Below are 27,994 nucleotides of genomic sequence, written 5' to 3' on the forward strand. Positions count from 1 at the left end.
TTCCAATATCCAATTTTCCCTCATTCTCTCCCAACATCACCCGATTGACCTATTCTAAATAAAGCCAACTAATACCGATCAATAATACAATCTACTTAAATAACCCCAACTAATACCGATCAATAATACAATCAACAAAATTTTTCTCTTCCCAATAAACCCACCAACCCCCTCACCGTCCTAACACCTTAAAATCCTAATGTCTTCATATTTCACCCCCTTAATACCTCAATATATTCCCTCGAAACCCTCATTTCCGCCTCCCTTTTTTTACACCCCCCCCAGTGTAATTTCAATATTCGCCTGTTGCCAACGCGCCCCGTCAGTCGATAAAAGTTACGGTTCGAGTAGTCACGCTCGACGTTAAAATGCGATCAGGTAGATCAAAGGCAGTACCGCCCGATCATCAAAACGAAATGTCCAATGGGAGAAATAGCGGGAGGGAGTTGATGCTATGGGGGTGAGTTGCCGGGGCAATAATCGCATCGTTAATTATTCGCGAGAATGCTGGATGCCATATCGCGCGTCTACCAGGCTGAATATAACGTAGCCACCACCTGCAGGCACCACGAGTCCAACTCTCACTCCCACCGTCTGTCCATACAACCCCCTTTACCATCCCCACCCCCCTCCCCCAGCCACCCCACCACATCCTATCACCCTCCCATCATCCAAATCCCCCAGCAAACACGCATGGCACATCTACATTGCCTCGGCAAACCGAGAATAATTAATTTTACGCTGGCAACGCCGTTTATTACGAGCCCGACAATGAAGGCTCTAGTTTACCACTCAAAAAAGTAAAAATCATTTTGGTAGGAGGAGTCTACACGTGACACCGATACCGCAATTTTGAGTAAATTGGCGGATGGAAAATATATGACATCAACCGAGGAGTATTCGAACGAGTACGAGTGCCCGAACGTACACTACTAATTGACTTAGGGAAGATGGGGGTGGAATGGGGGGGGGTGAATAGATTGGTCCAGCTGCGAAATACTTTATTGCCCTCCGAGGACGACAAGTCATGATTTTTTCGCCCGACGGGCACATGCGTTTTTCTGTGTACAAAGAAATGTTTGTATTCGGTTGTGATGAGAGGGTGGAAAGTGAGCACTTGTCGGCCGAGGGGGATGGTCAGTCCCTGGGCGGAAAATGATGACTTTAGGATAGGGGTAAAGCCCCTCTCAGGGGTGAATATCCATATTTATGTGTACATATATTTTTAGCTTTGTATATCTAGAGGTTTGAGCAAACTTTAAATAATAAAAAGATGTAGAACAAATTTTCCTGAATGAATACTATGAAGACTTGAACAGAATGATTTTTCCGAGTGATTTTTCACATGTTCGAATAGTAGTACTTTCACTCCACATAATTATGATGATGAAAAGAGATGAAATGAACTTTCAACCGCCGCGATCTGGAGATTTAATTCCATATTGTCCCCAACTGTTGAAACTTGACTATTTTATCTCCTCTCATGATCACTTTTGAGTTGAAAATTCCGGTTGAAAGGGACCCGAGGGCTCCATCGGCGAGTTAATTTCCACTCGCTAATTTATTCGAACTCAATGGTGTCCATTATGAAACTTCATTGTATGGTTTCCGTGAAATATGTTGAATGCACCTGACTACTGGGGCGATGTTTTCATTGACTTGTCATTCAACTTGAGACCTCAATGAAAATTCCATCTTCCTCTTTCAGACCACATGAATATTGCACTGATTACGTTGCCATGTGGATAAGGGAAGGAAAACCTGTTTCAATGATTAACGAGAGTGCTTTCCGTCGAAGTGAATTTAAGCTGCTTTAATTTTTCACTGTTCTAATGGAAAGTCAATATTTTACACAATCATTTGGCTGATAAATTTCAGCAAAATGTATGTGTGTGAACTGAGATGTAAAATACTATTCCCTCAACATTCTGAATAAATTATTTTTTTCGAAAGCATTGAATGAATACAGAGGACACTACTGTCTACTTGCATCACGTCCCTCTGCATTTATCACGTGACGTAATACCCACGCTCGTCCCAGAGGGGATTCCCGGAATGTGATAAATGATATCTCTATCTCCTTAGGGACGCTAAAAGTCGTGGCGGTACGAGGAGGGAGGGTGGAGAAGGGGGAGGGCAGTGAGAACGGGAAGAAAGATCGAGAAAAGAGATCACTTGTTATTTTACGTTTTTTTTTTTCTTTCGTATTTTTATCTCTCGCGTTTTACTTTTTTTTTTTTCTTCGTCGTCTCAGGACGCGGCGCTTCGATGCGGGTGTGATGTTGAAGAAGTGACTTTTTCGCTGACTAGCGGGCGCGTCGTCTCCGTGGGATACGTACACAACTGACAGGGGACACTTACTTCTTTATACATTAGAAAATAGAACGAGTGAAATATGAAAAATAGGGGAGAAAAGGGGAAAATAAAGAGAAGGATATCGCGTTTATTCGGAGGTACGTTGAATCCATGTTGTTGTGATGGAAATGTAAGTTCAAGGGCCCTGGGGTTAATGGGTAGATGGTGGATGGGTAGAGAGGGCTTTTACGTGCCTTCATATAGTAATCCCATAGATTGCTCAACAATGCCAGCCAGAAGCTTGGTATGTGTCTTGCTATTGCGAATAATGGCCTGGGTACCAACATAGACGAGGTTATTTGAGATTCAGTGCAGCAACCCCCACCACTGTCGTAACCTCCCTCGTGTGCGTCAATTGCCACGGATGAATTTGCCATGGGGTTTAATTCCCTCACACCACCGTCAAACCTTAAACTCGATGATTGGACAAGTCCCGGGAGTACGACGAGATTCATCGTGAAGTTATAGGAGAGATGATAAGGATTATCGGAGTGACTGATCAATGGAGTTGGAAAACACTTTGATCTGGTCGATTTATAGGTGAAATTCAGGGGAGAAGGGGGATGATGATGGCATGAGATAAATATTTTTTTTTAAATAAATTGGTATGTATTGGGGTATATTGGGAGGGAATTGGGCTGAGAGCATTTATGGGCGGGCTCATTATTTTCTGATTAATCATTTAGGGGAATGGGTGCTGCATAAAATTTGAAACAGTGTAAATTTTAATGCGTTTTTACTCCGCTTGTTGTATAATCAGGTAAATAAATTTTTATGTACTGAATCGCTGTAGGTTGGGATAAAAAATATTGTTCGATACATGGAGAGAAAATTTGGTGAAAAATTACTGGTCCGGGGATTAGAATTGGGGTGGAATATGATAGAATAGTGGTATGTGTTTTACTCACTGATGAAATGGATTAGTTATTATTAACGAATGGACTCTGCTCGTAGAGTCGATTTGGTTTCACCAAACGTTCATTCGTTGCTAGTCAACAAATGTATATTTAATAAACCTGGTTTGACTTGACTTTTGCCATTCATTAATTAATAATAAATATTCATTTAGTCATGTACAGCTGTACCATTCGTTAATTATTAACGAATCTCGTTTGGAATGAATGAATCGTTCCACCAGTGTGTGACTAAAAATAACGGCCGGAATGAATTAATTTAGATGAACATTGGGTGAAAATTATACCTCCACAGGGCTAAACGAGGGACGAGGGTGAGTTTTATCCCGAAAACTACCCTTCCAAGTCTAATTCCCCAACAAAACTTGACCTACAAAGTGGTTAATTGTCATTTTATCCCGCCTTTCGCCCTCTAAAGGGCTAATTTTTATCAAACAATTGGGCATATTTCACATTCACCACTAGAAAAGTGCGGAAAATCTGGATGATCGGTCATGTAACTGTGTGAGTCAGAATCATTTGACTCATTTTTCCATCCAATCATCGAAACAAATCTGAGACAACCCGAAATTTGATTGATTTTCCCCGAAAAAATTACTCGTCTCCATTAAAAATAACAATCACAATACACAAATTGAAGAACCGAGTCTTCGTTGAGATCGTGACATGCTTGACAGCCACTTGTGGCCATTTGACCCTTATGCATTGACCTCAAGCCATTGAAAGCTAACGGAAACTGCAGTCTATCCATGTACACGAGACAGGGATCAAACTATCGAAGTTCCAACAACTTAAACTCCATTTTCAGTCTAACAAAATTTTCAGACTATTCGAGATGGTTTATCTATCTCAGAGGCTCCTCGGAGATCAAGGCTAACCCACGAGAAGTTGTTACTCAGTCAACTGTATAGAATCGCCACGGGAATGAAGTTTAGCCTTCAACAAATGCGTCTCGCATTTCATTGACTTTACGGTCAACTGTATTTGGATATTTCCCGTTGGCCCGGAGGACATCGGATGAGTCCTAGAGTGAATTACACAATGTACATGCCCTTAAGGGCTTCTCAAAATCAATTGCACACGAAGGTATTGTTTACCAACGTGTAATGGAAATCTTGGACCAAATTGCGAATAGTTCATGGGGATGGAGAGTATCTCACATTGGACACACTGATTCGATTTAATGTACATCCAACTTCGTAACATTGTTATCGTATTTGGGGCAACGTTCAATGGTTCAATGTCTTTTGCTAATGACGGATATCGTGTTATCTCAATAAACAAGAAGTGAATTAACTTTGATAAATTCAATTATCGAACTTCTCTGTATTATTTTCAATGATTGAATAGAGAAAGGTGAATTTTTTTCTAACGAAATGAGTTGAATTATTGGGGAAAATTATTTTCTCTTCAGTTAATGAGACCAGTGAATCGGGAAAAAAAGCAATATTTTCCTGCGGAAAATTCTTGAAAAGTTACGTGACTGTTCCATAAGTTGCCAATCAAAAAACAATATTCGGTAAAAATGACAGAAAACTCAGGAAGAAAATTCAAAAAGTATCAAACGTTCAGTAAAAAAATGCGTAACTGTTCCGTAAATTTTACTAAATACAATTTTAATCCAAAAAAAGTATTAAAAATTTATTTGAAAATAAAATCAATGTTTCAATTTCTTCAAAATCTATTCAATCCAATAATTGCCTCCGCCATTTCCTCAATCAATGGCAAATAGTACAAGTCTTTCACCAGACGAATGGCTAAACTTTTCTCAACGATACCTCACCTCCCACCCCCCACCCCACGGACTATCATAAATTCCGGAAACACCGCTATCAGCTTCACCCTCTCTCCGTCGTACACACATCTTTCTATCCAAGAATCGTATTATTTTCACCAGTCCCCTCGATAAATCAGCTCACCTCCTCGAGGCCGTTTGGCCCTGGACTTTACCACCACCAAAGACCCTTCGGCTCAACATTTCCTTGAAAAACAAGGGTTCTCCTTTCATCGCCAGACAAGTAGGTGGTTGGCTCTTCGTGGTACGATGCCTTCCAAGTTGAAGTTTTGCGGGGTAAGAGGAATAAAGGGGGGGATGAAAATACTGGGGATCGGAGACGGATACAAGAACAAGTGGGCTGCATATAACAGGAAAAAGCGATAATACTGTGGGGGGGTGGGGGGAGGAGGGGGAGGGGTTGCGCTGTACAGGGTTGGAAGCCAAGGTGATTGGCCTCTCTCGTATCGTTAAGCAGTTACACGATGCCTCCCCCATTTTTTTTTTTACCCCTCTTTTCTCCCTCTTGGCTCCTTCGCGTGTACCATCCGGCCAATGTCAGCCGGAGATTTCTGAATTTTCCGGGTCGTGGAGTATCATGGGCTACCGCAGAACTTCCGAGTCGTTCCAGATAATAACCTGAATTCAGAATTCTCCGGGTTTGAGGTGAATCAAAAGTTTCGACACAAGTGAAAGAGTCGTACTTTGAAATTCGAAGGATCATCTAAAATTCCACTTCAAATACATTCAGTGAAATTATCATAAAGTTTAATCACATCGACATTAAAATGTCCTGATGTCATGAATAATCGTCAGTGAGACAGATTTAAACAGTCGAATCGTAAGATATTTAATAATCCATTAAAAAAATGAAACGACGATGGTGCATCGAAGGGTGAAGGGTGAATGGACGAATAGTCGTTTGGACTTGGCAAGTTATGATCTTTAAATCAGGAGGACACCAACGCGTAGACAATCAATCTTCAAGTGGGTGATAAACGGTGAAATTGTGGATGGTATAAACGATAAAATAGATAAAGTGAGAGAGGGAAATAAAAAATTTCCAAACAGTTGTTATTAACAGAACGTCTTGTGATAGAGAGAGGGACTGTGACATTGAATTTGGTGGGATGGGCATCGGTGGATTAGATGAGAATTTCTAATGTAGAGAAGGTCAAGCAAGGCCAACATAACAGCAGAACTCACTTCACAGTCACAAAAACTGTCGGGTCAACGACCCTCATCGATACGCACACGAGAGAAAGCTATCAAACAGATAGCCGAAGTCTTATCCAATCCAGAAGTCAATTCTGAAGATAAATTATGCCTTGGATAATCTAGATTATAATAATATAACAATTTATTATTTATTTATTTTAAATATTTCAATTTTTTTAGATATTTTCATTGCCAATTTTAATGGAAATAACAGCACATGAGGTGAATTCTAATGAAAAAAATTTATGTATATTCGACATTTTTTATTCAATTATTTGATGATTTTAATTTGTTAGAATTAACTAAAGTGAAAGGTCTTTTGTAGCAATAAATGTCTTCGGAAAGTATTGAGAGAAAACTATCGTGTCCAATCTAAAAAATGTCAGAGACTGAGTCACTTTACCACCGAATCATGTTATGATACCGAAAAAAATTATTTTAGGCAAAAAAACCCAATATTTTTATAGTAAATTCCACGGAAGAATATTGTCAAATACTTTTGTCAAGATTAAATAATTTCATATAAACGTAAAAGGGGTTTAGCTTAATTTACATTTTTATACCGATCGTAAAATCCGTTTCTTTCGAGTTTAAATCACCATTTTCATACCAATAAAAAAAAGTCATCAGACATCATATTGCCGTTAACCGTAAATGACCTTTATCAAAGGGTAACGTTCAACTTTTTTAACATGAAAATTTCCATAACCAAATTGTCTAAATTTCAACCACAAATCAAGATGTCCAGTTCCAAATGGTCATTTTATCTCAAAATTTACGAGTTGTTTACTAAAGATAAATGAAATTCTGACTGTTATTTACTGTGCATTTAATATTTGTCAGTCTCGCTGAAGGGAAAACATCTCGATATGACAAATTTACGACGCACTTTGGACCAGATATCAAGTTTCAACTTTGAGATCCGTCAGCTGTACATCCACTGACACCTGGAATTTAACGATTCCCCTGAGCCATAAGCATCCAGAATCCACGAATATGATTAGATAAGACACTCCTGCGACATGGTAAATGTCACTTTACCACACATCACTTCATGCATTTCCTACGGGAAATTCAAACTCTGTCATCCCTAGGTAGTTAACCACCTCCTCGACAGTCTACCCCACAGTATAATCTTCCCACATTGTCATTGACAGTTTGGAGATCGTTTTCGATTGATAATACGATCCAACAGTATCAGAATTTCCACCAGATTTCAACAGAATCCTATTCGTTGACGGTTCAATTGACACTGATGAAAATTCACTGGTGAGAAGTGAATTACAGATAACTCATACGAACAGTCCTTGATCACGTTTGATACGGATACGAACAAATATTCCAGGACCACTGGATGACATGCAAATACTGAATTTATACCACAAGTACAGGATCACGTATTGAAGGTAAAGTCAGGGGGTTTTGAAGGATAGAAATTGCATCAAAACTCACTGCTTTTCGTATTCACCATTGACTATATACGTTGTCCAACCCTACAAACTGAGGACGCAAAACACGATATCTCTCATCCTCTGTACTGTACTCATAGTCGTGAGCACAAGATATTACGTATTCCAAGCGCACTTGAGGTTTATATTAACCGGCAGAGTGGTTTCGTCGGTTTCCGAGCACAGGATAAAAAACTTTGCTCCAGGAAACTCTTTGACGAATTCCATGGGTACAGGAGATTGGGTGGTGGGATGGAGGGGGCCAAGGGGATGAGATATCCTACGCCCCGGTACCCTTAGAACGAGAGGAATAATCCAGGTGTCTGTGGTTACGAGAATAACAGTGAAAAAAAAAAATAATAAAAATATATCGAAAAGTGGGAGTTGGATAAATGGAATGATAAATTGAAACGTTCGAAGTTCTTTCAGAGGATTTACCTTTGAAATATTTATTGGCAAATCTGACCGAGGGGTTAAATGCACTCGCTGAACATTCATGCGTGAGTCAACTCATTTATTCCGTGTTCGAGGCGAAATTTTAATTATCTCCTTCTCTGTAGATCTCAATTTTTTCGACAAAAAGGAGTAGAAAAATTTTTTTTGTTTCCCTTGTGTTCCACTATGTTCATCAAAAATTGATCAACAGTGAATAGACTGATTTTAACTATTCTACCAGTTCGTTATGGAAATAATAGAAATAGATACCATTCGATGATTGGCCCAGGATCCTTTCAGTAATTATAAATGTCTCTCATCAATGCAAAAAGTTTGACGTCAATTACGTACACATCAATGTCTTACATCTCGAATGATAAAAAATAACGAATGAAAATTGAAAAACGTGTTCCATCCGTTTTAACTCAGTATTGGACTTTGACAGATATCTCAACTCTCCATGTAAATGAACGTGGCGTATCGTATAATAGAGCTGTCAACGAATATATGTCACACCAGAAGCTCTCAACCATATCAACGTCAAGTTGACGCCGCTAATTCGAATGCTACGCATGTCTAGTCTCGATGAACGTGAATTTTTCTCCTCCTTCTTTCTGTTTCATTTTTACATTTTCAACAGACAGATCCACCATCCAATGGAATTACAATTTCAAACTAAAAAAAAAAAATCCCCACAAACTTCCACTTTTTCAAATATCCTCCCCTACCCTACCCTCCCCATAACCATGAAATTTGTTTATTCTACATCACAGTGTATGATGCACTGAGTAAGTACAAAAGGCAGGAAAAAAAAAAATGATTTCACCCGGTAACAGTTGAGGGCTGTTTCGATCAGTTTGTTGAACTGCGTAAAATCCTAGGGAAATGAAATTGGAAACAAACGGTTTCGGTGAACGAACACGAATTGTGTATCACAATCAGATGGAATAGTCTGCTGTACCACCAATGAAAAGTGTGAGGATATCAACCAAAGAGAAGGCACTGAGAACCAAAAAAAAAATCAAAAGGATCACATCCTACAACACACTTGTGAAGTAAAGATCGTATGAAATTGATACTGCGAGAGAGAGAAAAAAAAACGCCCCCATAGATTATACATGGAATAGTACTCGACTCGCCCCGTTCTCCATTTGAATAATGGATAGTCGATCAGTGATGAAATTCCTCTACCTATACCTTCTCTACCAACCGGAGAATGTGTTCACTCGTCTGAATATATGCATCTTCTCCACTTCTTCAGCAATTCTTCCCTTATCCTTTCTCTTACGTATTCCCCTACTTCGCGATTACAATGGATATGAAAAAAAAAAAAAACCCCCAAGTCATTTCATTTTCCTCTAGAGTACTGTCTCCTCTCTCCCTCCCCTATCGCTTCAAAAATCAACTGTACATGCTGAGGCAGATAGGTGGAGTATCATTACGCCAACGTGCCCATAAGTCATGGTGGTTTTCTGGCAAGGCAAAAGCCACGAATAAACGACTGCCCCTGATGTGTGCATCACCCTTACAGATCCTCCCCCTTATCCTATACCAAGTATACCATACGCTTTCACTTGACTTCTCCATGGAATTTACGTACCCCATTTCCTCACTACCCTCTACACCTCCGTCTCATCGCACCGTAACATTCTCCTATATTCACGACAATTGAATACTGGTAAACCATTATCGCGTATGGAACACAAAATCCATGACATCGATTTTCAAGTTGGCTCGTCTCATCGCCCTCTCACAGCCACCCCCTTATTCCGGTATATCGACAGCAAACTCCAGTCTATCTTATGTACATATGGCGAATCGATATAAGTGTATATATTTCGTTCTGTGATATCTCTTGGTAGACGATCTGGAGACCGTCTACCATGGAACTTTAAATATCTAGTGAATATAAAATATTACTATACCACATGAAGAGAAAATTTCATTATAAATTACGTATCTGTTACGTTATCTGCCAGGTAAAACAGAACTAAACAAAAATGACGGACCAGTTACGCATTTTTTCACTGAACATTCGATACTTTTTTCTGAAAGTTCACTGAGAAAGTCCGTAACTGTTGGGTAATTTTTACCGAATGTTGTTTTGACTGGCAGATTAGGGAGCGAACACGTAATTTTTAAATAGTCGTAGATTGTGGTGGATAAAGTAATTTTTCGTTTGGTTTTCTGTGTCAGAATGTTCAATTTATCGTGAAATATTATTAATCTATTTTTATTTCTGAATCTACGTAATATTTTATGGTATAACTCCACGATTAAGGTACATATTTATTCAGAAATGAGGAAGGGGATATGTGTTTTACCATTAATTTAATTAAATTAGTTAATCGTAAAATTAAATATTGATCATCATTTTGGGAGAGAAGTTGAACTGTCCCGGAAGCTATACTAATTATGACAGAAAGTAATTTCTCATCTAGATTATATGCTGTTAAATATTATTAAAAAAGTATTTGTGCCCTTTTACCACCCAATCCAAAATCCCATCCAAAAATTACTTGGGATTTCGCAAGATATGGAACCCTATACATATCTCCCTCTGCATAAATTATCGAAGGCAAAAATTCAAACGTACAACTTATGACAATCAGCGTCAGTTTTAGTTTAGATTACACTGACCGAATAGGAAGAACAATTCAGTTATATCAAGCGAGACTTCTTACCTATTAACGAATCAAGGAAATAGTAAAAAAGCCACTTGGTACAACTAAATCTGTCCATCCCTGAACGTGCTAAATATCAAATACTATTTCTAAATTTGCATCAATGCACTTGCTGCCATTGCATTTGATATTTCCAGGGGAATATTCCTTCCACTTATTACAATATTGAAGGACTCCATTAGTACCGGGTATATACTACAGTCTTTCCCCAGAATGGCCGAGTAGATAAAAAAAAAAAAAAAGATTACGTCATTTGAGAAAGATGTTCATTACTTACCTTGCATTTGAATCTTCTTGCGGAGTCTTCATCGTTTGATTACATCACTCACTTTACATTTTACGGTGAAATTTTGCCCTCAGTCGAGCTTTAATAAGAAAGTAACGAACACAAAACGATAATCTTGCGCATTGAATTTCCCTCGACTCGAGGAAAAGCTCATTCTTGCAATCACTGGTAATCAGACTATCCAATTACTTGAATCAGAAATTGTTGAACCATCCATTGCAATATCTATTACGTAATTATTTTGTTTAATCGTGAATAGTTCGGCCAAATGTACTCGGTTCTTCTTATTCACAGGTTGGACAGGAATGTGGTTATAAATTGTTAACAAGTCTCTACGTAGTTGGAAGCCCAACTCCTTGCGGCATGAAATTCTCAGGAGTGGAATTTATCTTGACTTGGTGTACTCCCTAAGTTTACGTTGTAATCCCGTCTGTCAGTTTTTGCGGTACAAAGGAGATGTTGAGTTCTTCACCGTGAACAACAATTCCATTTCTTTGTTCATAATTTCACTGAATTTATTTTCACTATTGTATATCCACAAAATTCTAACATCTATCAGGTCTTAATGAATAATTTAAAAATTCAGACGATGGTGATAGATAAAGGGAGATAGTACTCTGTGGTGTTCACGTGAAACGACACATGGGAATCGTTACTCTGACGATATATTTTCGAGATGCGGTGGAGGTACTGCTACGGTATTAGTACCCGAAAACGAGGCATGAATATGTGAATATTTAAGTACTAGGACTGAAAGAAGGGCTCGCCCATCGACCGAAGGCGCAACTGAGAATCGCAAAACATTCTATGATCGATACGATATATCCGTCTCGGTGACGAATAAGGATCATTTTTTGACGGATCTAATCTGTCAAATTTTGTCCTCAACATAGAAACGCATTACGAAATTTCGAAGTCGAAGCTAAATTGAACGAATGAAATTCACATTTCGCATATCGCCAAGTACTATATGGTTCTATGTCCTAATGAACATAAACCAAACATCACGATCAGTTCCGTTTAAAATCTTGAGTTATTGTTGTAATCAATACACTAACTTCAAAGTAAATAATAAACCGCAAAACTGATTTAATATAAATTTGGTGTTTGTGTTGATTTATTTCGTTCAAAATTTCCCGCATTTTGGTTTATCACTTCACGGAAAACGGACCCGCCACCTGGAATACCCGAGAACCAGACGAGTAGGCAAAGTAGAGACTAGCCTTTGCAACTGCACGGAGCGAGTACCCGGTTCGCTTCTACTCCCAATATAGAGAACTATCTAAGGGTCGGTAAACATGGTTCCTATTTTCGATCTAACAAATACTTGTTATGATGTTAGTAGCTAATTGCAACTAACTAGAACCCGAAACTATGAAGGGACGCGGTAGTAAAAACCACGCACAGATTTTCTAAACGGAATGCGAATCTGGTTTTTAGCTAGATCTTGAGTGCCTGGCTATATAGACACTGAATGCATAATTAACCGGGAATTTATATTCTTGAAGTAATATCCAAGCTGCTCTCCTCATACGCGGTAATCCGATTAAGATTTTGTGTGAAGTAGAAGTCGGAATGATATCTACGATATAATTATATTTGTCTGACTCACCTCTGCTGTTGGGATGAAAGCACTCGGTCCACTAAATGCGGGCTCAGGTACAGGAAGTCCTCTGTCCTGAAATTTGCAATAAAAATTTTACAATTTTATAATTAAAATTAGGTTTTGAAAAATAGATCATTGATTGAATATTGTTTTCCCCGAGTCCCTGCGAACAAAACTAAAAATCTCGCTGTGCTACCTCAAGCCTGGCTAGCTCAGTCGGTAGAGCATGAGACTCTTAATCTCAGGGTCGTGGGTTCGAGCCCCACGTCGGGCGACCATTTTTTTGAAAATGTTACAAATGAAACAGCAACTTTTTTTTACACCCCCTACAAAATTCAGGAACAACTGCTCCATCACTTCGTAGAGGTGATCCTCAAAAATATTTTTCCCCCTCAAAAATCAAATTATAAATTGACTAAAGGAGCGCTTCACTGATATGACTATGATCTCGTCCCAATGCCGCACAATGCAAGACAAGTGAAGAAGAAAAACGTGAGTTCACGGAAAGATCGTTAAACCAACTCACCTTGACCATATGCAGGATTTCAGCGCACTTGACTCTAACATTTTGGAAAGGGCAATTGACGCTGAGCCGAAGAATCACTGGGAGATGTAACATCACAAGACTCAGATATTTGTTGGATCGAATTTGTGACCGCGGCCCATCGAGAGCGTCACCCAGATTCAACATTCTTCCAACTTCACCGGGTGTTACATCTGGCCCATCCAGAGCCCGATCATTTATTGAGCCGCCATGTCCATTTCGGAATGATGAATTTTTCACTTTACCAACACCGAATTTCTGGTCATCGATGGCGCGTGGAGGCAAGTGTAATGAAAACGGAGGATCCCATGGAGATTGATCAACTTTCTCCAGATTCATAGTTTCCAAGATTTCATCCTCCTGTCCTGGTATCATACACTCACTCTCGAAGCCTTCCAGTGTATTGAAGACAACACCATCCTGATTACAAGACTGTCTGGAGATGGTGGTCTCCACTGGTGCATTAGCCCCCGATCCAAAGAAACCAACTTTTTCACGACCGAGAAAATGACTCGAATAACTTGTTTCAAGGTGACCAAAGTTTCCCATGTTATCATCGAACTTTGGACTCTTGCCGTATATTCGATCATCCGGGTCCGGGTCATCATCCTCATGCTTGTGTCTCCCTCCCTTTATCCTACCAAGTCGATGCTTCAACTCATCCTGATATGATTTATTTGATTTTTCGCTCGACGATAGATCAAACAATCTGTGCTCACTCTCACTGCTTGATCCAAATCGTGAATCTCTTTCTATGTTACATTTGTCATTGTGATTTGCAATAAATAATCCTGTACCCTCGTCTAAGGATGCTGCATTACTGAGATTGTCAACAACAGCGTCCACGTCATTATGATTCCATATGTTCTTTGGTGAACTGTAATTCGACGCTTCGTTATCAACACTACATCTCTCTATGCTATCGAGTCTACGGTCACCAAGTAGGGAACTGTAATCAGTTACACTTTGTGGAAAGAACCCCTCAGTTCTGAAATTATCTCGCAAATGGGATTGGTATGTTGACCGATGCTTAGAAGTAGCTTTTGTCGATGATCGATCAATGTTCATGTCATACCTACGAAAGGAATTATTCATTTAAAAAATCCAATAGACAAATAACATGGAATAAAGGTCAATGGATGACATTAGCTCTTCAGCATCCTATTATTCAAGGACCTCTACTCCTCATCTATTATCGATTGATCTAATATCCTTTCCCTATTGTCTAATCTCCAATAATTTTTTAGCCCTATAATTATTACTAATTTCTGGGTAATTTGGATCATCGGATCCAGTTACTTGGGACCAAAATCTACTTGATTCCAGCAAAATAAATGCACTGGACAAAAGAATCGAAAAACTCTTCGAAGAAAAGAAAGAAAAGGAAAATTGAGTAAAACTCACCTGCCGTTCTGGCTTCTGAATTTCCCTGTTTGTTGTTCCCTCGTATTTTCTGCGTCCCCTACAGCCCTCCACTGATTCGGACCTGACATACTACCGAGCCATCCTTCGACAATAGTACGAGCTGCTGCAAGAGCAATATTTCTCGCATTCTCATCCCGTGCACATAAGGGAGCCAAGAAACGACTAACAATTTCTGCTTCATCGCCCTTAGTCGAGGCACCACTCCCTGACGAACTTTTTTGATCCTCGTACATGCCTGTTGCTTTCCACTATCGCATCAAAAGACTTCTGAAATTTGTTAAACCAAATGTTGGACGAGATATTGATTTGAAAAGTAATAAATATCCGTATTCCAATCAGAGCAATCGATTTAATTATTTTTAAATATTTCCTAATATAGTGAAATATATGTAAAAATTTGAAAGCGATAATTGATGTTAATGTCATTCAGTCTCCTTTAACATGGATTTTCCAACCGTTTGCGTACAGTAAAATTATTTTTTACCAGACTAAAAACAAAATAAAGTCTTGATGCCCGGAGGCTGAATCTTTGTCGATCTAATACACGAAAAACTGGTCCTCTAGACACTCAACGATAACGACAATTAACTTGACTTTGAAACCTCGGTTAATTAGACGCAGTTCAAACAAGAGCTGTTGATACATGACCTGTTTCTCCCCTTCTTCAACTGATATATTACTCTCGGCTGGTGCCAAAAACTCAATAACACAGATGATTCCCTCATCAAGGTCATTTATGTTATCGAGGTTTTTGTTACCATGAAGTATATCTCAAAGACAATCAGAAGTTTGAAAGAAAAAACCCTTTAACATTTATGGGCTTCTGATTGCACTACCCAAAAAAACGTTGTTTATCATCCTGCCATAATCCTGTCATTCCTTCCACGGGGTGAAATTTTGGATAATAATTAGCCCTCTAGAGACCGAAACGTAGGACGAAATGACAACCAACACTTTGTAGGTCAAGTATAGTTGGAAAAATTAGACTTCGGAGACTAATTTTTGTGATAAACAAAACCCTCGTCCCTCGTTTCGCCCCCTCGAGGTATAATTTTTACCTAAATTTTCTTTCCACGTACCGTTATGGGTTTTTTTGGTTTCTTTATGGTGTGGATATAAGTCGGTTGTAATAACCAAGACATATGGGCTTCGACGGCGTCCAGCGAAACTGAATTTCTTAAATTTTTCCCTCCGTACAATTATTTACAATTAGCTGGTGAGCGTAAGTCGCAATGGGCTTGTACTTTGTATACAGCGAGGTCGATTGTTTCGATGGCGAATGTCGAATGATAAACGGCTAAATGAAATGATGAGCGTGAAGTATGCGATACTTCAGGAGAGCCTGTTTTGGTTGCAATTGATGTTATTGGTCGGAAATTTAGAGAAGGGATAAGTGAAATCCAGTCTTTTAATTGGCTCAATGTTACAAGTTACTGCTGATAGGACAGCAGTACAGGCAGGAAACTGGGAAAATACGGTCGTAAATAATGTGGCTCGAGAATTACAGAAAATTTCAATTTCAAAGAATATTAATTGTGAAATTGGCCTAAATGTAGGCTTCTCTATAAGAGAGTTCTTTGAAATATTTATGTGACGGGAGAACGATAAAATAAAGATCGTCATCGCAAATGTTCTATCAAGAATACTTTTCGATTACCATGTGCCTATGATAAACAATAACTATATATTTTCCTCCCTATCAGAGTTCGGAAGTAGTCGATCTATAAATATAACTCTTAAATTTGAGTTATTAGATTATTCGTCAACATTGTTATCCATCCGTCCTTTCCCTCCTATTCCATATTTACGTAAATTCATAATCAGACTAGATAAGAAATCTCTCGTTTTAATCAACGATGTTCCCCGTAAATGTTCCAGGAAAAAGTGAAATGTATTGTTAAGAGTTCAAAGTTACCACAATATCTCTAAATAGTTCCTATGGCCTCATTTTTCTAACGACTTTGATGCACGCAAATTGAACTGTAACTGTTTCAATTTTGTATCAAACATTAAAAAACGTTTGAATAAAATAAATTCCTCAACTATCAAATAGTAATCAAGATCATCAACCCCCCATTCCTCTGAAAATCAAACATTCATTTCTGGTAACTAATTAATTTGACCATTTTTAAAGGAGCGATTTTAGTTGATCCTCCAAAATTAGCAGGTAGCCATCAAATTACCTAATAATCATCTCGAATTTTGGCAATAAAAAATTTATTTCGTACGCAAATTTACTCTGTAATCATTTTCCCTCAAATAACCGTATTGTCCCACCTTCGTCTCAAAATTTTTGCTGATATTTAGCAGAACCACTCATACGTAAGGAAAAGTGCAAACGGTTGCGCTGTTTGACGATTTCTGATACAAGTTCGCTAACCTCAAACGGTTCTGAAGTCACACGGGACAATCACATACCCACCATGGCCTACTGACGGCTTCACACGAACAATAAAGGATATCCTATCCTATACACTCCCGTGTTATTTTACTTGGACGATAGCAAGAGAAGGAGGGGTCCACGGCTCATGCCGAGAGATACCGAAGTATAACACGTTAGATTAAGGAGAAAAGATCTCTTCTTCCCCTCCTACCGTATACCGAGTACATGTGAAAGGCAACTCACGCGAGTTGTTGAAATGGGGATAATTTCGAGATGAAACTACTTCTAGAAAGATGCGGCAAAAATGGAAATTTTAAGGACTAACATCGATCACGTACACTCTTTGAAATTACTTGAAAATTAAACAATTATTGTACTTCAATTTTTAGTGTTGAGGCCTCTAAATTTAATTTCAAATGAAACTGATCGTAAATAATAAAATAATAAAATGAAACAATAAAAAAATATATATCGTTTCATTTTACCTTAGGATCATTCACCTTTCATTAAAAATTCAGGATAATTTGATTTCCGGTTTCATATTCTATATTTATATCTGAAATATGAGGGGTAATTTTCAAAGGGCGTGAGGAGAGTCAGAAAAACATAATTTTGTCCTCGTTTTCTCACTGTCACCCCACGATATTTTCCATAATTATTTCCAATTACCACCGACACCACCTGGCCTACAGTTATCCCCTCAGAATGTGGGTTTTCCTGGGCCTGTGGCGAATGCGGTACGGGCCCAGGAGATGAGGGAAGGGGAAGAGCAATGAGGAAAACCTGAACGAGTAAACGACCGAAATTTATTTACACTATAGTCGATTGTTTCCACACTATTGTAGGGTTTCCTTGAATTTTCCTGAATATATTCTACTTGGAATTAGTTGTATCAGACACTCAAATAATCTTAATAATTTTTTTGAGAAGAAAACAAACTTTTAACGATCGACCACAAGTAATTGTACCGAGAATTCAGAATTTTCTTCTCAAAAGACGACTCACGCGAGTAAATGAAGTGGGGATAATTTAGTGATGAAACTATTTTTAGAAAGATGCGGCAAATATGGAAACCTGAAGGAATAACATCGCTCGCGTACTGAAATGGATTGGAATGAGGGAAACTTGCGATATTTTCATCGTTTTCCAACAATATCCTGGGACGACACTTTCCAAAAATATTCCCAATTATCTTAAAGCATTCCATGTATATATTAATGAACCGCAAATACTTGAGGAGTCAATATTTCAAAATGTTGTTCGTTTTGTTCCCACCCCTTTCCAATATTTTAATTTATAAATAGACATATCAAAATTTCGAGATCATAGAACCCTCAACTTTTCCTCGTCTTCCCTATTTTTTCCCCTGGTTAATAATGGAATACAAACGCAGGTAAACAATGGAATTGTGAAGGTGTGTTGGTTGTAATGAAGAACCAAAACCACCAGTTGGGTAGCGAAGATTGTCGTCATCATAGATAGGTCATTGTGTTTGGGTTGAGGCCTGAGGAACAAAATATTTATGTTTCTATGACGGAGCCCACGATTTTCAATTTTCCATGGGAATGAGAGTGAAAGGTCCCCCATTAAGGAATGAGGTTTATACGATGAGAAAAAAAAATCGTTTGCCAAATAATTTTTCCCATAGTTAGTAAATATTCTTGTTACAAGAAATTTTTTGTCTTAGTATTGACTGTTTTCATGAAGTTAGATAAAATCTGGAGATTTGCCTCCCTGAGAATTTCTTCATCAAAGATCAAAGTCAAAGATCTAGGGTAGACCGAGTTATCCCGGAAAAAGATAAACTCAAGATGTGGAATTTTAAAATTTCAGAGAATAATTTTCGTCTACAATTGCTTTGTCTAGTCTCGTCTCTTTCTCACGTCCCTTAAAACATCAACAATTGATCAACAAAGCGAATTTCGTGTGAGTGGAGAATAAATCCAAATTAATCGATAATGAAAGCAGTAGAGGACGTGAAAATGGAACTGGAACGACTACAATAGTACAAAAATAATTGAACACTGAATAACATCATAAATATTGATAACGTTATTTACTATTGTCTCCTTTACAACAAAGGCAGGAAAATATGATAAATAAATTGATAGAATGGCATTGTCCCAGACCATTTACCATAAATGTACTCGGAGTAACTTAATATTCCACAACAATACCAAAATTAATAAAACTAGGATCGAAAAAGTGGAAAAACTACAGATCCTCAACATTAATAACTCAAACGATACCGTAAATAATTTATAAAATAAATTCGCCACGTCAACCAGTAAAAAACCTCCCATAAAAACCGAACAAATCCCTCCCCATTCCTAAAAACCATCCATTCATCTATTAAATAAACAAATAAATGAACAAAGAAAAGTGGGACACTTGGACTATTATTTCCCTCTCTCCAGAGTAAAATTTGTGTTCCACTTTTCTTCATTCATTCGTAAAATGAAAAAAAACAAATGAATAAGTCACTAAAAATTAGAACGCTTGCCCAACAACTGCCCTATGCCGAGAGTCTCCCGTATTTTTTTAGATTTTCCAGTGCCAGGAAAACCTCGTAACTTCAATAATTAGCGAAAAATAAGAAACAAAAATATATATATACATCTCTATATATATATACAAGAGCTAAAGGAAATCAAACCGGTCGGCTGGAGGTGACTCTCATCAGCTGACGAACCCAGCTGAACCGTGGAGAGAAGGACAGAGGTGTATGCTTCTCGCGTCACCTTGTATTTCAATTCTACCCACAAAATCTCTCCCCCCATTTAATTCGCCATTATTGAATTATCGTCAATTAGTAGATGTACTGAACTACCTTGATATGTCGGCCAGAGGTTGCTGATGATGTTGGTACAGCACGAAAACACTTAATTCACAGAACAAAAACTTATTCAAACCCTTTCACAATGGAATCTTCCAGTAGACTGAGCGAACCGGCGAGCCATTCCCTCCGGCGCACACACCCCACCGCCGCTGACCAATTTCATTCGCGTTTAGTTCGTTCATCGGTTATTGTCGCGCCCCAAAGCTCTCGGAAATGATTTTTTTCAGTTTCGGGGATTATTTTTCACTACCAATTAATTATCCCGCATTTTATTCACAGTGTAAAGCTGGAATGCATCCAACTGGTGACAGTTGTTGCTGAGAGAATCGTCAGAAAACAGTCCAGTCGCGGGGACAACTGACGCCATCTTGGCGCAGGGGGGGAGAAGCGCGGGCCTGATTCAAACTGCCATTACCATTAGAGTGGATATTTACTATTATTTTTCTTTTATAAATTGACCAATTGAATTTATGCGGCTTGTGTAAACATTTAATAAGTTACTGACATTTATAAAAAAGAAGGATCAGCCCATTTCGTCCCATTTTGTCTACGATCGTTGGAGATGTGCTACGGAATTTATTTGGGGATTTTGCTCTTGTGGTAAGTTATCTTTAGATATATATATATGATAGATATATATTTAGATATAATCCTGAAAGTTAGAAAAATTATTGTAATTTTTTCACGGGCAGGACAGCAATAATTTTCCAATTTTCTTGAACTTCCAATTCAAATATTCAGTACCAAATGGTAGTGATTAGTATAATAACTTCACTACTTCTTTTCAATATTAATTTATTCAATTCTTCATCATTTTACGAAAATATAGGCACAGTTCACCACTTTCAATAAAATAGTACATTAGACTCGTCTTAGTAAGACTATTTCGCACCCGGCGAACGATATTATCGAGTAAATTACAGACACTGCTTCGTTAATGCTAAGAACTCCATAGAAATAACAATTTTTGCTCAACAATAAGTAACTCAGTATCACGGGGAAGATTGCTCGACGTCAACCGCGGTGGAGTTTCGATTCCAGGAGGTTCTTTAGCCGCCAGGACAGGGTCGGAGGAATCAGGAAGTGCCACTGGCCATTGCGTCTCGATTTGGCCCAGTTTTGAGCTGATACCAGAGCTTTTTTATAGGATTTCAAGACCTTGTCCTCGGGAATTGAGGACAGTTGACCCACTGTGCCAAAGCCAAGTTTCAAGAGTTCTTTTCCAACGTCCAGGGGTTCCTGAATTATTTATCGAATGATGAATAACCTTACAACTTATTTCTCAGCGAAGGATTCAGCGTTTTTTCCATTAATCCTCTGACTAGCTTACTTAGAAGGCAATTACTACCAACAATTATTCTATAATTTGTATTTCTAATTAATTTTTACCTGATCCTTCTGAGGCATTGTTATTGTGCAATCTAAAGAGTCTTTCGTTTTTCGAACTGGGATAAATTCTATGGCATTCCCTTGGACAATTGTCGATAGCCAACTAATCCCTGAAATTTCAGAAATTGACATATCAAAATAAAGGATAATTTTGGAACAAATAAAAATTGTTTTTAAAATATATTTCATACAGTTGTTTCCTTACTGGAGTGGATTTTTTACTCCAATAAAAAATAGAGAATGTGGAAATCGATAAGTATTCCAAATTCGCGAACCAAAGTGAATTATTAATAGGTGAATTTATTTAAGTGCTCACCGTGACTGTTGATATCCACTCCAGCTATTTGAACGGGTAAATATCTCGGTTTTCCAAGCCTTGGAAGGGGAACCAGTGGTTTATGATCAACTAAAATCAACGACGTTGTGCCAGGTTCTATTCTTGCAGCTGTCCCACGAAGGACTGTCTGCTGCGTGATGAAATGGCTTGGAACTCTCATTGGGTTCGAGAACTTGGCAAACTGAAAGAATAAAATCAAAGGGCTGCAATCACCTTTGTGCATTTATAGTGTAAAAAATTATGGAAACCCCCTTAAATGATCAACTCGATAAAAGAAAAATCCCAATCAATGACCCATTAATTTAAATTCAATCGAATCATTTTTAGAAATGAACTCACAGGTCTTATCCTATAGAGAGCAGCCATGAGTCCAATTCCAGTGACTCCATAAGTGAATATCTGGAGAGCTCTGGAATCCTTCTCCAAAAATGTTACTACATCATCGACAATACCCAAGCTCCTCTCTTCTTCCCCAACTTTTTCCTCCATTTTCCTCCTGATTGTCACCCAATAGTTACGCTAATTAACAGATCAATTATCGCTCGGAGCCCATTATCACCAATGATCTGAAAGAAAAATTAAAAAATGGAGTGAAACAACAAACACCCCCTGACACGTCAATATCGTGATCTGATTCTTGTCCACTCGTCTCTGTCAATTTTAATTAATTACAATCACGTTTTCACTCACTCCATCTCTTCCCAAGGATTATCGACGTAATCAGGATAACTCACCATTAATTTTGGCTCAGCACATCACTCACCAAGAGAAAAATAGAACAAGTTCAATGTAATTTTGGTTATGTCAATAATAATTCCTCAATCATATGATTTACCGACTACATAAAACATATAACGTTATCTATGAACTTCGAACTCGAATATATCAACAGCTGTGCGTCCTATCAAAAATCCCGATCTAACTTTATTGTAGAAAATTCAACGCTGTACAAAAAATGTTTCAGGACGTTTTTGATAGAATATCTCATTTTCAAGATAATTAAGGAATTAGAAGAAATGATACATTTACTACAGCTGTTACCATTCCCCTGCAGAAATCTAACCTAGAATCCGCCTCACGCTCCATCTACCTGAGAAATACATCTGGATTGGCGAACAGACGGTTGGGGAGACCCACGTGTAGCTGACAAATTCATTTTTCAATTGAATGAGTTGAATTATTGTTATTTACTTCCCTATTTTTGCGCTTGAATTCAATAAGAAAATATGAATGAACCATCCAAGATGTATTTGTTCTGGTTCGCACATGAACATGTGGACTTTCGAGGGGCTGTGAGTACGAAGAACCTTGAAAATATTTGTTTTTAGGTTTTGCGGATGCTTATACTTAATTAATTTAATGATTTTTCCAGGAAATCGACTCAATCCTGAGTTTATTTAAAATTTCTCCTGACGATTTCAAGGCGATCGAGAGGTCTGATGATAAAGTAAGTGCATTTTTTCCAAAATTGAGATGATTTTTGCCAATATTTATTGATTGTCCTCATATTTATGCATTGAAGAATGAATGTAATTAAATGTTAAAAATTGGGAATCAGTTCTTCGAAAGAAATATTAATTTTTTTCTTAATAGCCTTATTGGATCGTCGAATGTCCAAAAGAGTCGACAATCCAGACAATAGCGAGTCGAGCAGTTTCTCTACGTTACTGCATAGAATTATACGCCAGGGAGAGGGACTTCACATCAGTGCACACTGCATTGAGAAAAATTCCCAGGGTAAGGTGGGACAAACATGCCAGGAAGGACAGAACATTCAGGATCGTCATCGAGACCTTCTGCAAGCACATCAGTCAGAATGAGAAGATTGAAAAAATTGAGGTAACGTTCACTGAAGACGACATTACGAATCGAATTGGATTGATGAACTGATGAAATAATTTATTTCCAGTCGTTTAATTATCTTCAAATCAAGGGACAGGTCAGACTGAACAACCCTGACGTTAGTTTCTATCATATGGAGTACTATGGGATGAAGCCTGATGTCAATACTGAAAATCCAGAGGAATTGTTCTTTGGGAGACTGGTAAATTTATTTTTGATTGCCAAAAACAAAATAAGATAGTAATTACCTGCATGAAATTGAAAAGGATATTTCAAGCAATCAATTCCATTAAATTTTGTTCGCAGATTGCGACAGGCCAGAGAGAGTTAATCCAAAAATTATCTCTGAAAACGCGAAAATTTATTGGAACGACATCGATGGACCCTCAATTATCCCTTCTCATGGCCAATCAGGCTCAAGTTAAAAAAGGTGACATTGTGTTAGATCCTTTTGTAGGGACTGGATCTCTACTTGTGGCTGCTGCATTATTCGATGGATACATCCTCGGGACTGACATAGACTTCATGATGCTTCACGCCAGAACGAGACCCACCAGGATATCGCAGAAAGTATTTATATAGACCATAATTCGTAATTTCCCCTAATTGCTCAATCGTTTTCCATAATACTTCTCAATTAAAAAAATTTAAGTTATTTATTCGGAGTTTTCATTAACAGAAGAGAAGCAGCGATGAAAGTGTTGCTGCCAACATGAAGCAATATGGGAAGGAAGCTCACTACCTAGACGTCGTTGTTTCCGATTTTTCTCAGCCCCTATGGAGATCTGACATGCGGGTCGATGCAATTATTACAGATCGTACGTAATTCTTATCTTTTAATAACGTTTTGATGATACGTTTTCCCTCACTTTCAGAATAATTATCTTTAAATAAAAGTGAACTAATATCATTTCTTATGTTTATAGCGCCGTATGGTGTTAGGGAGGCCACTGAACGCATTGGAACATCGAAACCAAATCCTATTATTGACGAAACCCAGGCGGCAGCACACATTCCATCGAAAATCGATTACAATCTACCTCATATGTACAAAGACATCATGAAATTCGCTGCTAAACATCTAGAAATCAATGGGAAATTAGTCTGTTGGTTTCCAGTCTATAGGTAACTCACTATTTCTCAGAATTCCTACCAATTATATATTTTTTAATCAATAACAGACGTTTTTCTATTCTTCATATCTCTGAAACTATCGGTCATAAAAAAATAACGAGAAACGTTTTGTGTACGACTTAATGCCCCGAAAAAATATGTTCTAATATTTCCTACATATTCTCAAAAATTAAAATTATTTTTAGGAAATATTATTGTGAGGATCAGCTCCCCACTCATCCCTGTCTAAAAATGACAGCCAATTCCGAGCAGATCCTGAGTAATCATGCATCGAGAAGGTTATTGACGTTCACCAAGCTTCGCGAGCCCCAAGACAACGATGTAGTTAGTACAATTAATATCCTCGACTTCAGGGAGATGTACTTCGCCCTTAGAGACGAGTCCAGAAAGGAAAAAAGAATTAAAAAGGCAGCAGAGAGGGCTCAGAATAAAGCAGAGTGGGAGAGGAGATGTCGTGAGAGCACAGAAAGATGACTCTACCAATTTTTATGATAATAACAAACATTTAATTGTGTAATTTACTTCAATTGCATTCTGTAACTTGTCTCAGGATGAGTTACAACGATTTCTCGACTTCTACCGAAGTCACACAGTCAACATTCTTGTTCCATTTCAGAATGAACCAATTATCTTAGAAATATAATCAACGTATTTCAATAAATAATCGTAGACATTTTTATAATGGATACATTTTTCTTCTCTTCTACTAAAATATCGTGATAATTTATTGTTCAGGAATGTGATGACGATTGCTTCCCAATTTTAAAATGACGTTAATTATCTAATTTTCAACAAAGTTGTGAGGAAGTTGGAGAATGTCTCATAGAATTTGACACTTTCTGGCATATTCACGAAACAATTCATGTATAATTGATTTTGAACCTATTTGTGAATCACTTCACTATTGATTTCCCTTGATACGTTATTCGTGAGAGGAACAGTGCAAGTTCCTCGTCGAGATATTCGTGCATAATTAGTGATGCACATAAATATGGCATTTACACATATATTACAGTTATTTGAACAAATATACAAATCACTATCTATTGATGAATTCATATTCTGGTTCTTTAAAAAGATACAAATTGCGGCTAGACTAGAGTGTCGTCTCAGACGTCGAGTTGCAGTTGGCTGAGCAGACCCTCGACAGTTTTTAGACTGTTGTCATCTGCTGATTTCATTTTGTACTGCTTTTCTATCTGTGCTGAGGCCCATTCACTCGATTTTATTGCCTCTCGTTTTTTTGAAGCGGGACATTTCGGGGATGATGCGATGTTGTTGGCAGTCTGATAATCATAAAACAGTTATTGTTATTTTGATGATAGAGTTTTGGGTGAAAATTCAAGAAATGGCATTCTTTAAAAATTTTAGAAAAATTGTAGCGCAATGGATTTATGGAAATGAACAGATATCTCGAAAGTTCAAGAGAATATAATTCCTAAACTTTCCATTGGGAAATCTAAGTATTTTTTACGGTTCAGTACATATTTTTTCAACAAATTTGATGATTCAACCGTTCACCAAATTTGGAAAACTTCATTACAAGGAGAAAACCTTTGACCAGGGACAATTGAAACCCACAACTGGCGCCACATTAATACCAGTAATAGTCCATTACCAATAGTAATCCATAAAGTGCTCGTATATTGTTGGGATTCAGCTTGGCAGCTTGAGCGAAATACGATTTAGCTATTTCCATGTTCTCGAATCCCCCATGCGAATATTTAATCTCTGCATATCTCTGGAAAATCAAGTGGCAGTGGGGATTGTGGAGGATCAACTCCTCCATGCAGAAAGCAGCCTTCGAATACTCCTGCTCCTGTAGATAGAGATCACAGAGTTCGTGCCAGGCTTCCTGATCACTCATGAACCTAAGTAGGGCAATTACCAAGTGATTATCGTTAGTACATAACTTTTATTGGAAAATATCTACTCACATCTTGAGATAATCAGTGAGTTCCTTGATTGCTTCAGCTGTTTTCCCTCTGGCTTTTAAAATAGCAACCTTCCTCTTCCTGGGAGCTGCGTTTGTCTCATCACGTTTCACTATAGAGTCCAAAACCTCCAAGGCTTCTGTATACCTAAAAGAATTCACAAGTACTCAATGGTTTATTCCTAAAATTTACTTTGTGGGGAGCTTTGTGAGGACAAAACTTTTTCATTGTGAAACTCACATTTCCAGCGCTTCCAAGTGCATTGCATGATACTTGTGGACCCTGAGACTCCCTGGGAAGTCTCTCATCAATATTTTTATGCAGTACTCGGCGAGGGGCAGACGATAGCAGTCCAGGGCGGCCACACATACCTGCTCCAACACTAGGTACTCTAAGAAGGTAAATGAAATAATGGAGCACTTTAGTTTCGAAGGCGATATTTTTTAATATTGTCGGAAAGAACATTCATATGGTTCCAATTTGAGAGAATAAATTAATGGATGATTATCAGTTGATCAAGTAATGAACTCAATCAGCTCAAAACTATTTTTCATGAAATTACCACGAATATTTGTCAAATACTTTGAATAAACGAATTGGTGTTTAGAATGTTTATAATCCCCTGACTTCCTAACTTAAATCTTAAATAAAAAAGTCTAGGTATCATTTTGTTTTCTGCATATTGCAATTATCGATGAGGGTCATGCTGACGATGCAGAATGTCGCCATATTTATGCACCAGACAACTGACCCAGTCGAGAAGATGAATAAACAGAAGATCAATTAATTATGATTCGATCAAAACTTGATCTCCTTCAATTTTTGATATCTTCCAATCGAACGAGTCACCGATCATTTTAAAGCTTGAAAAAAACTCTGAAAAGTGAAAAATAATCGATTGATTTGACTCGTCCAGTCTCGAGGTATCGATACTAAAACATTAGTTGTATCCCTTCAATTTCAATTGTTAAGTGTAATTACTCTCATTCCCGAGGTTATCCACTTTGTTCATTAACACCGAGTCCCAGAGAGTGACGATTTCCCGACTCTTTCGGTCGGAGTTCTCCCTCCAGGTCCGCAATTGGTCCCTCGCCTCTGCAAACAACAATAAATAAACATAATTCATCCAAATGTCGGAATTCAATTCTCTCATTAGCTGACAATCTTGAAGCAATGGAAGACTAGAATTTATTTACCTGTCCAACTGGCCACTTGATTCTTCGCCATGGCGACTTGAACACAAGGAACACGAACGAATAAAATAAAGGAACAAATCAATGGAAATGGCTCGACCAAGTTGACACAGAAATTGTGGGGGTAACAAGGTTATAATACGTGGGACGTGGGAGCCGAAGGGAGAGACACACACGGAATAATTCCGATGGAAAATAGTGCAACGACCACTCGGGGAACGTCGGAAGAGCTCGGAGACTCTCGGCTTGAGAGT

The 27,994-nt window shown here is 38.1% G+C and overlaps 4 protein-coding genes, 1 long non-coding RNA gene and 1 other non-coding gene across 8 annotated transcripts in view; 3 read left to right on the top strand and 3 right to left on the bottom strand.

Moving 5' to 3' along the window:
• The window catches only part of LOC135166539 (sestrin homolog), a 112,443-nt gene extending 92,276 nt beyond the window's left edge, over positions 1–20,167 (bottom strand). Inside the window, exons 1-4 of the mRNA XM_064128858.1 lie at positions 19,903–20,167; positions 14,669–14,956; positions 13,247–14,339; positions 12,727–12,792 (exon numbers count right to left, since the gene is read on the bottom strand). Coding sequence (XP_063984928.1) covers positions 12,727–12,792; positions 13,247–14,339; positions 14,669–14,922 — 1,413 coding nt within the window. The 5' untranslated portion in view covers positions 14,923–14,956; positions 19,903–20,167. The remainder of the gene's footprint in view (positions 1–12,726; positions 12,793–13,246; positions 14,340–14,668; positions 14,957–19,902) is intronic.
• LOC135166552 (uncharacterized) lies at positions 6,985–12,422 on the top strand. Its single transcript, XR_010299701.1, has 3 exons — positions 6,985–7,530; positions 7,607–7,667; positions 11,409–12,422. It is a non-coding gene; the product is annotated as an uncharacterized LOC135166552 (long non-coding RNA).
• Trnak-cuu (transfer RNA lysine (anticodon CUU)) lies at positions 12,922–12,994 on the top strand. The gene has a single exon. It is a non-coding gene; the product is annotated as a tRNA-Lys (tRNA).
• A 328-nt stretch (positions 20,168–20,495) lies between the features above and the next one.
• LOC135166542 (tRNA (guanine(10)-N2)-methyltransferase homolog) lies at positions 20,496–25,299 on the top strand. Its single transcript, XM_064128866.1, has 9 exons — positions 20,496–20,511; positions 22,692–22,929; positions 23,010–23,084; positions 23,231–23,476; positions 23,547–23,681; positions 23,786–24,049; positions 24,159–24,297; positions 24,406–24,604; positions 24,799–25,299. Exons 2-9 carry the CDS (start codon positions 22,864–22,866, stop codon positions 25,085–25,087), a joined length of 1,413 nt encoding a protein of 470 aa, XP_063984936.1. The 5' UTR covers positions 20,496–20,511; positions 22,692–22,863; the 3' UTR covers positions 25,088–25,299.
• Positions 20,690–22,615, bottom strand: LOC135166547 (uncharacterized). 2 transcript variants are annotated; one of them, XM_064128876.1, is made up of 5 exons: positions 22,372–22,615; positions 21,977–22,203; positions 21,617–21,818; positions 21,301–21,410; positions 20,690–21,150 (listed from the first exon to the last, which is right to left on the bottom strand). In XM_064128876.1, the coding sequence occupies exons 2-5, from the start codon at positions 22,124–22,126 to the stop codon at positions 20,926–20,928; spliced, it is 687 nt and encodes a 228-aa protein (XP_063984946.1). In that variant the 5' UTR covers positions 22,127–22,203; positions 22,372–22,615; the 3' UTR covers positions 20,690–20,925. The 2 variants fall into 2 exon arrangements, with proteins under 2 accessions (XP_063984946.1, XP_063984947.1); XM_064128877.1 differs by lacking the exon at positions 22,372–22,615 and adding an exon at positions 22,328–22,346.
• On the bottom strand, positions 25,097–27,914 carry LOC135166546 (ER membrane protein complex subunit 2-like). Of its 2 annotated transcripts, XM_064128874.1 has the most exons (6): positions 27,744–27,914; positions 27,529–27,642; positions 26,788–26,938; positions 26,551–26,694; positions 26,232–26,484; positions 25,097–25,899 (listed from the first exon to the last, which is right to left on the bottom strand). In XM_064128874.1, exons 1-6 carry the CDS (start codon positions 27,772–27,774, stop codon positions 25,723–25,725), a joined length of 870 nt encoding a protein of 289 aa, XP_063984944.1. In that variant the 5' UTR covers positions 27,775–27,914; the 3' UTR covers positions 25,097–25,722. The 2 variants fall into 2 exon arrangements, with proteins under 2 accessions (XP_063984944.1, XP_063984945.1); XM_064128875.1 differs by lacking the exon at positions 27,744–27,914 and having other exon boundaries at positions 27,529–27,673.
• Positions 27,915–27,994: the final 80 nt, after the last annotated feature.

This window comes from Diachasmimorpha longicaudata, chromosome 10 (assembly GCF_034640455.1).
Source record: "Diachasmimorpha longicaudata isolate KC_UGA_2023 chromosome 10, iyDiaLong2, whole genome shotgun sequence".
Taxonomy (NCBI): Eukaryota; Metazoa; Arthropoda; class Insecta; order Hymenoptera; family Braconidae; genus Diachasmimorpha; species Diachasmimorpha longicaudata.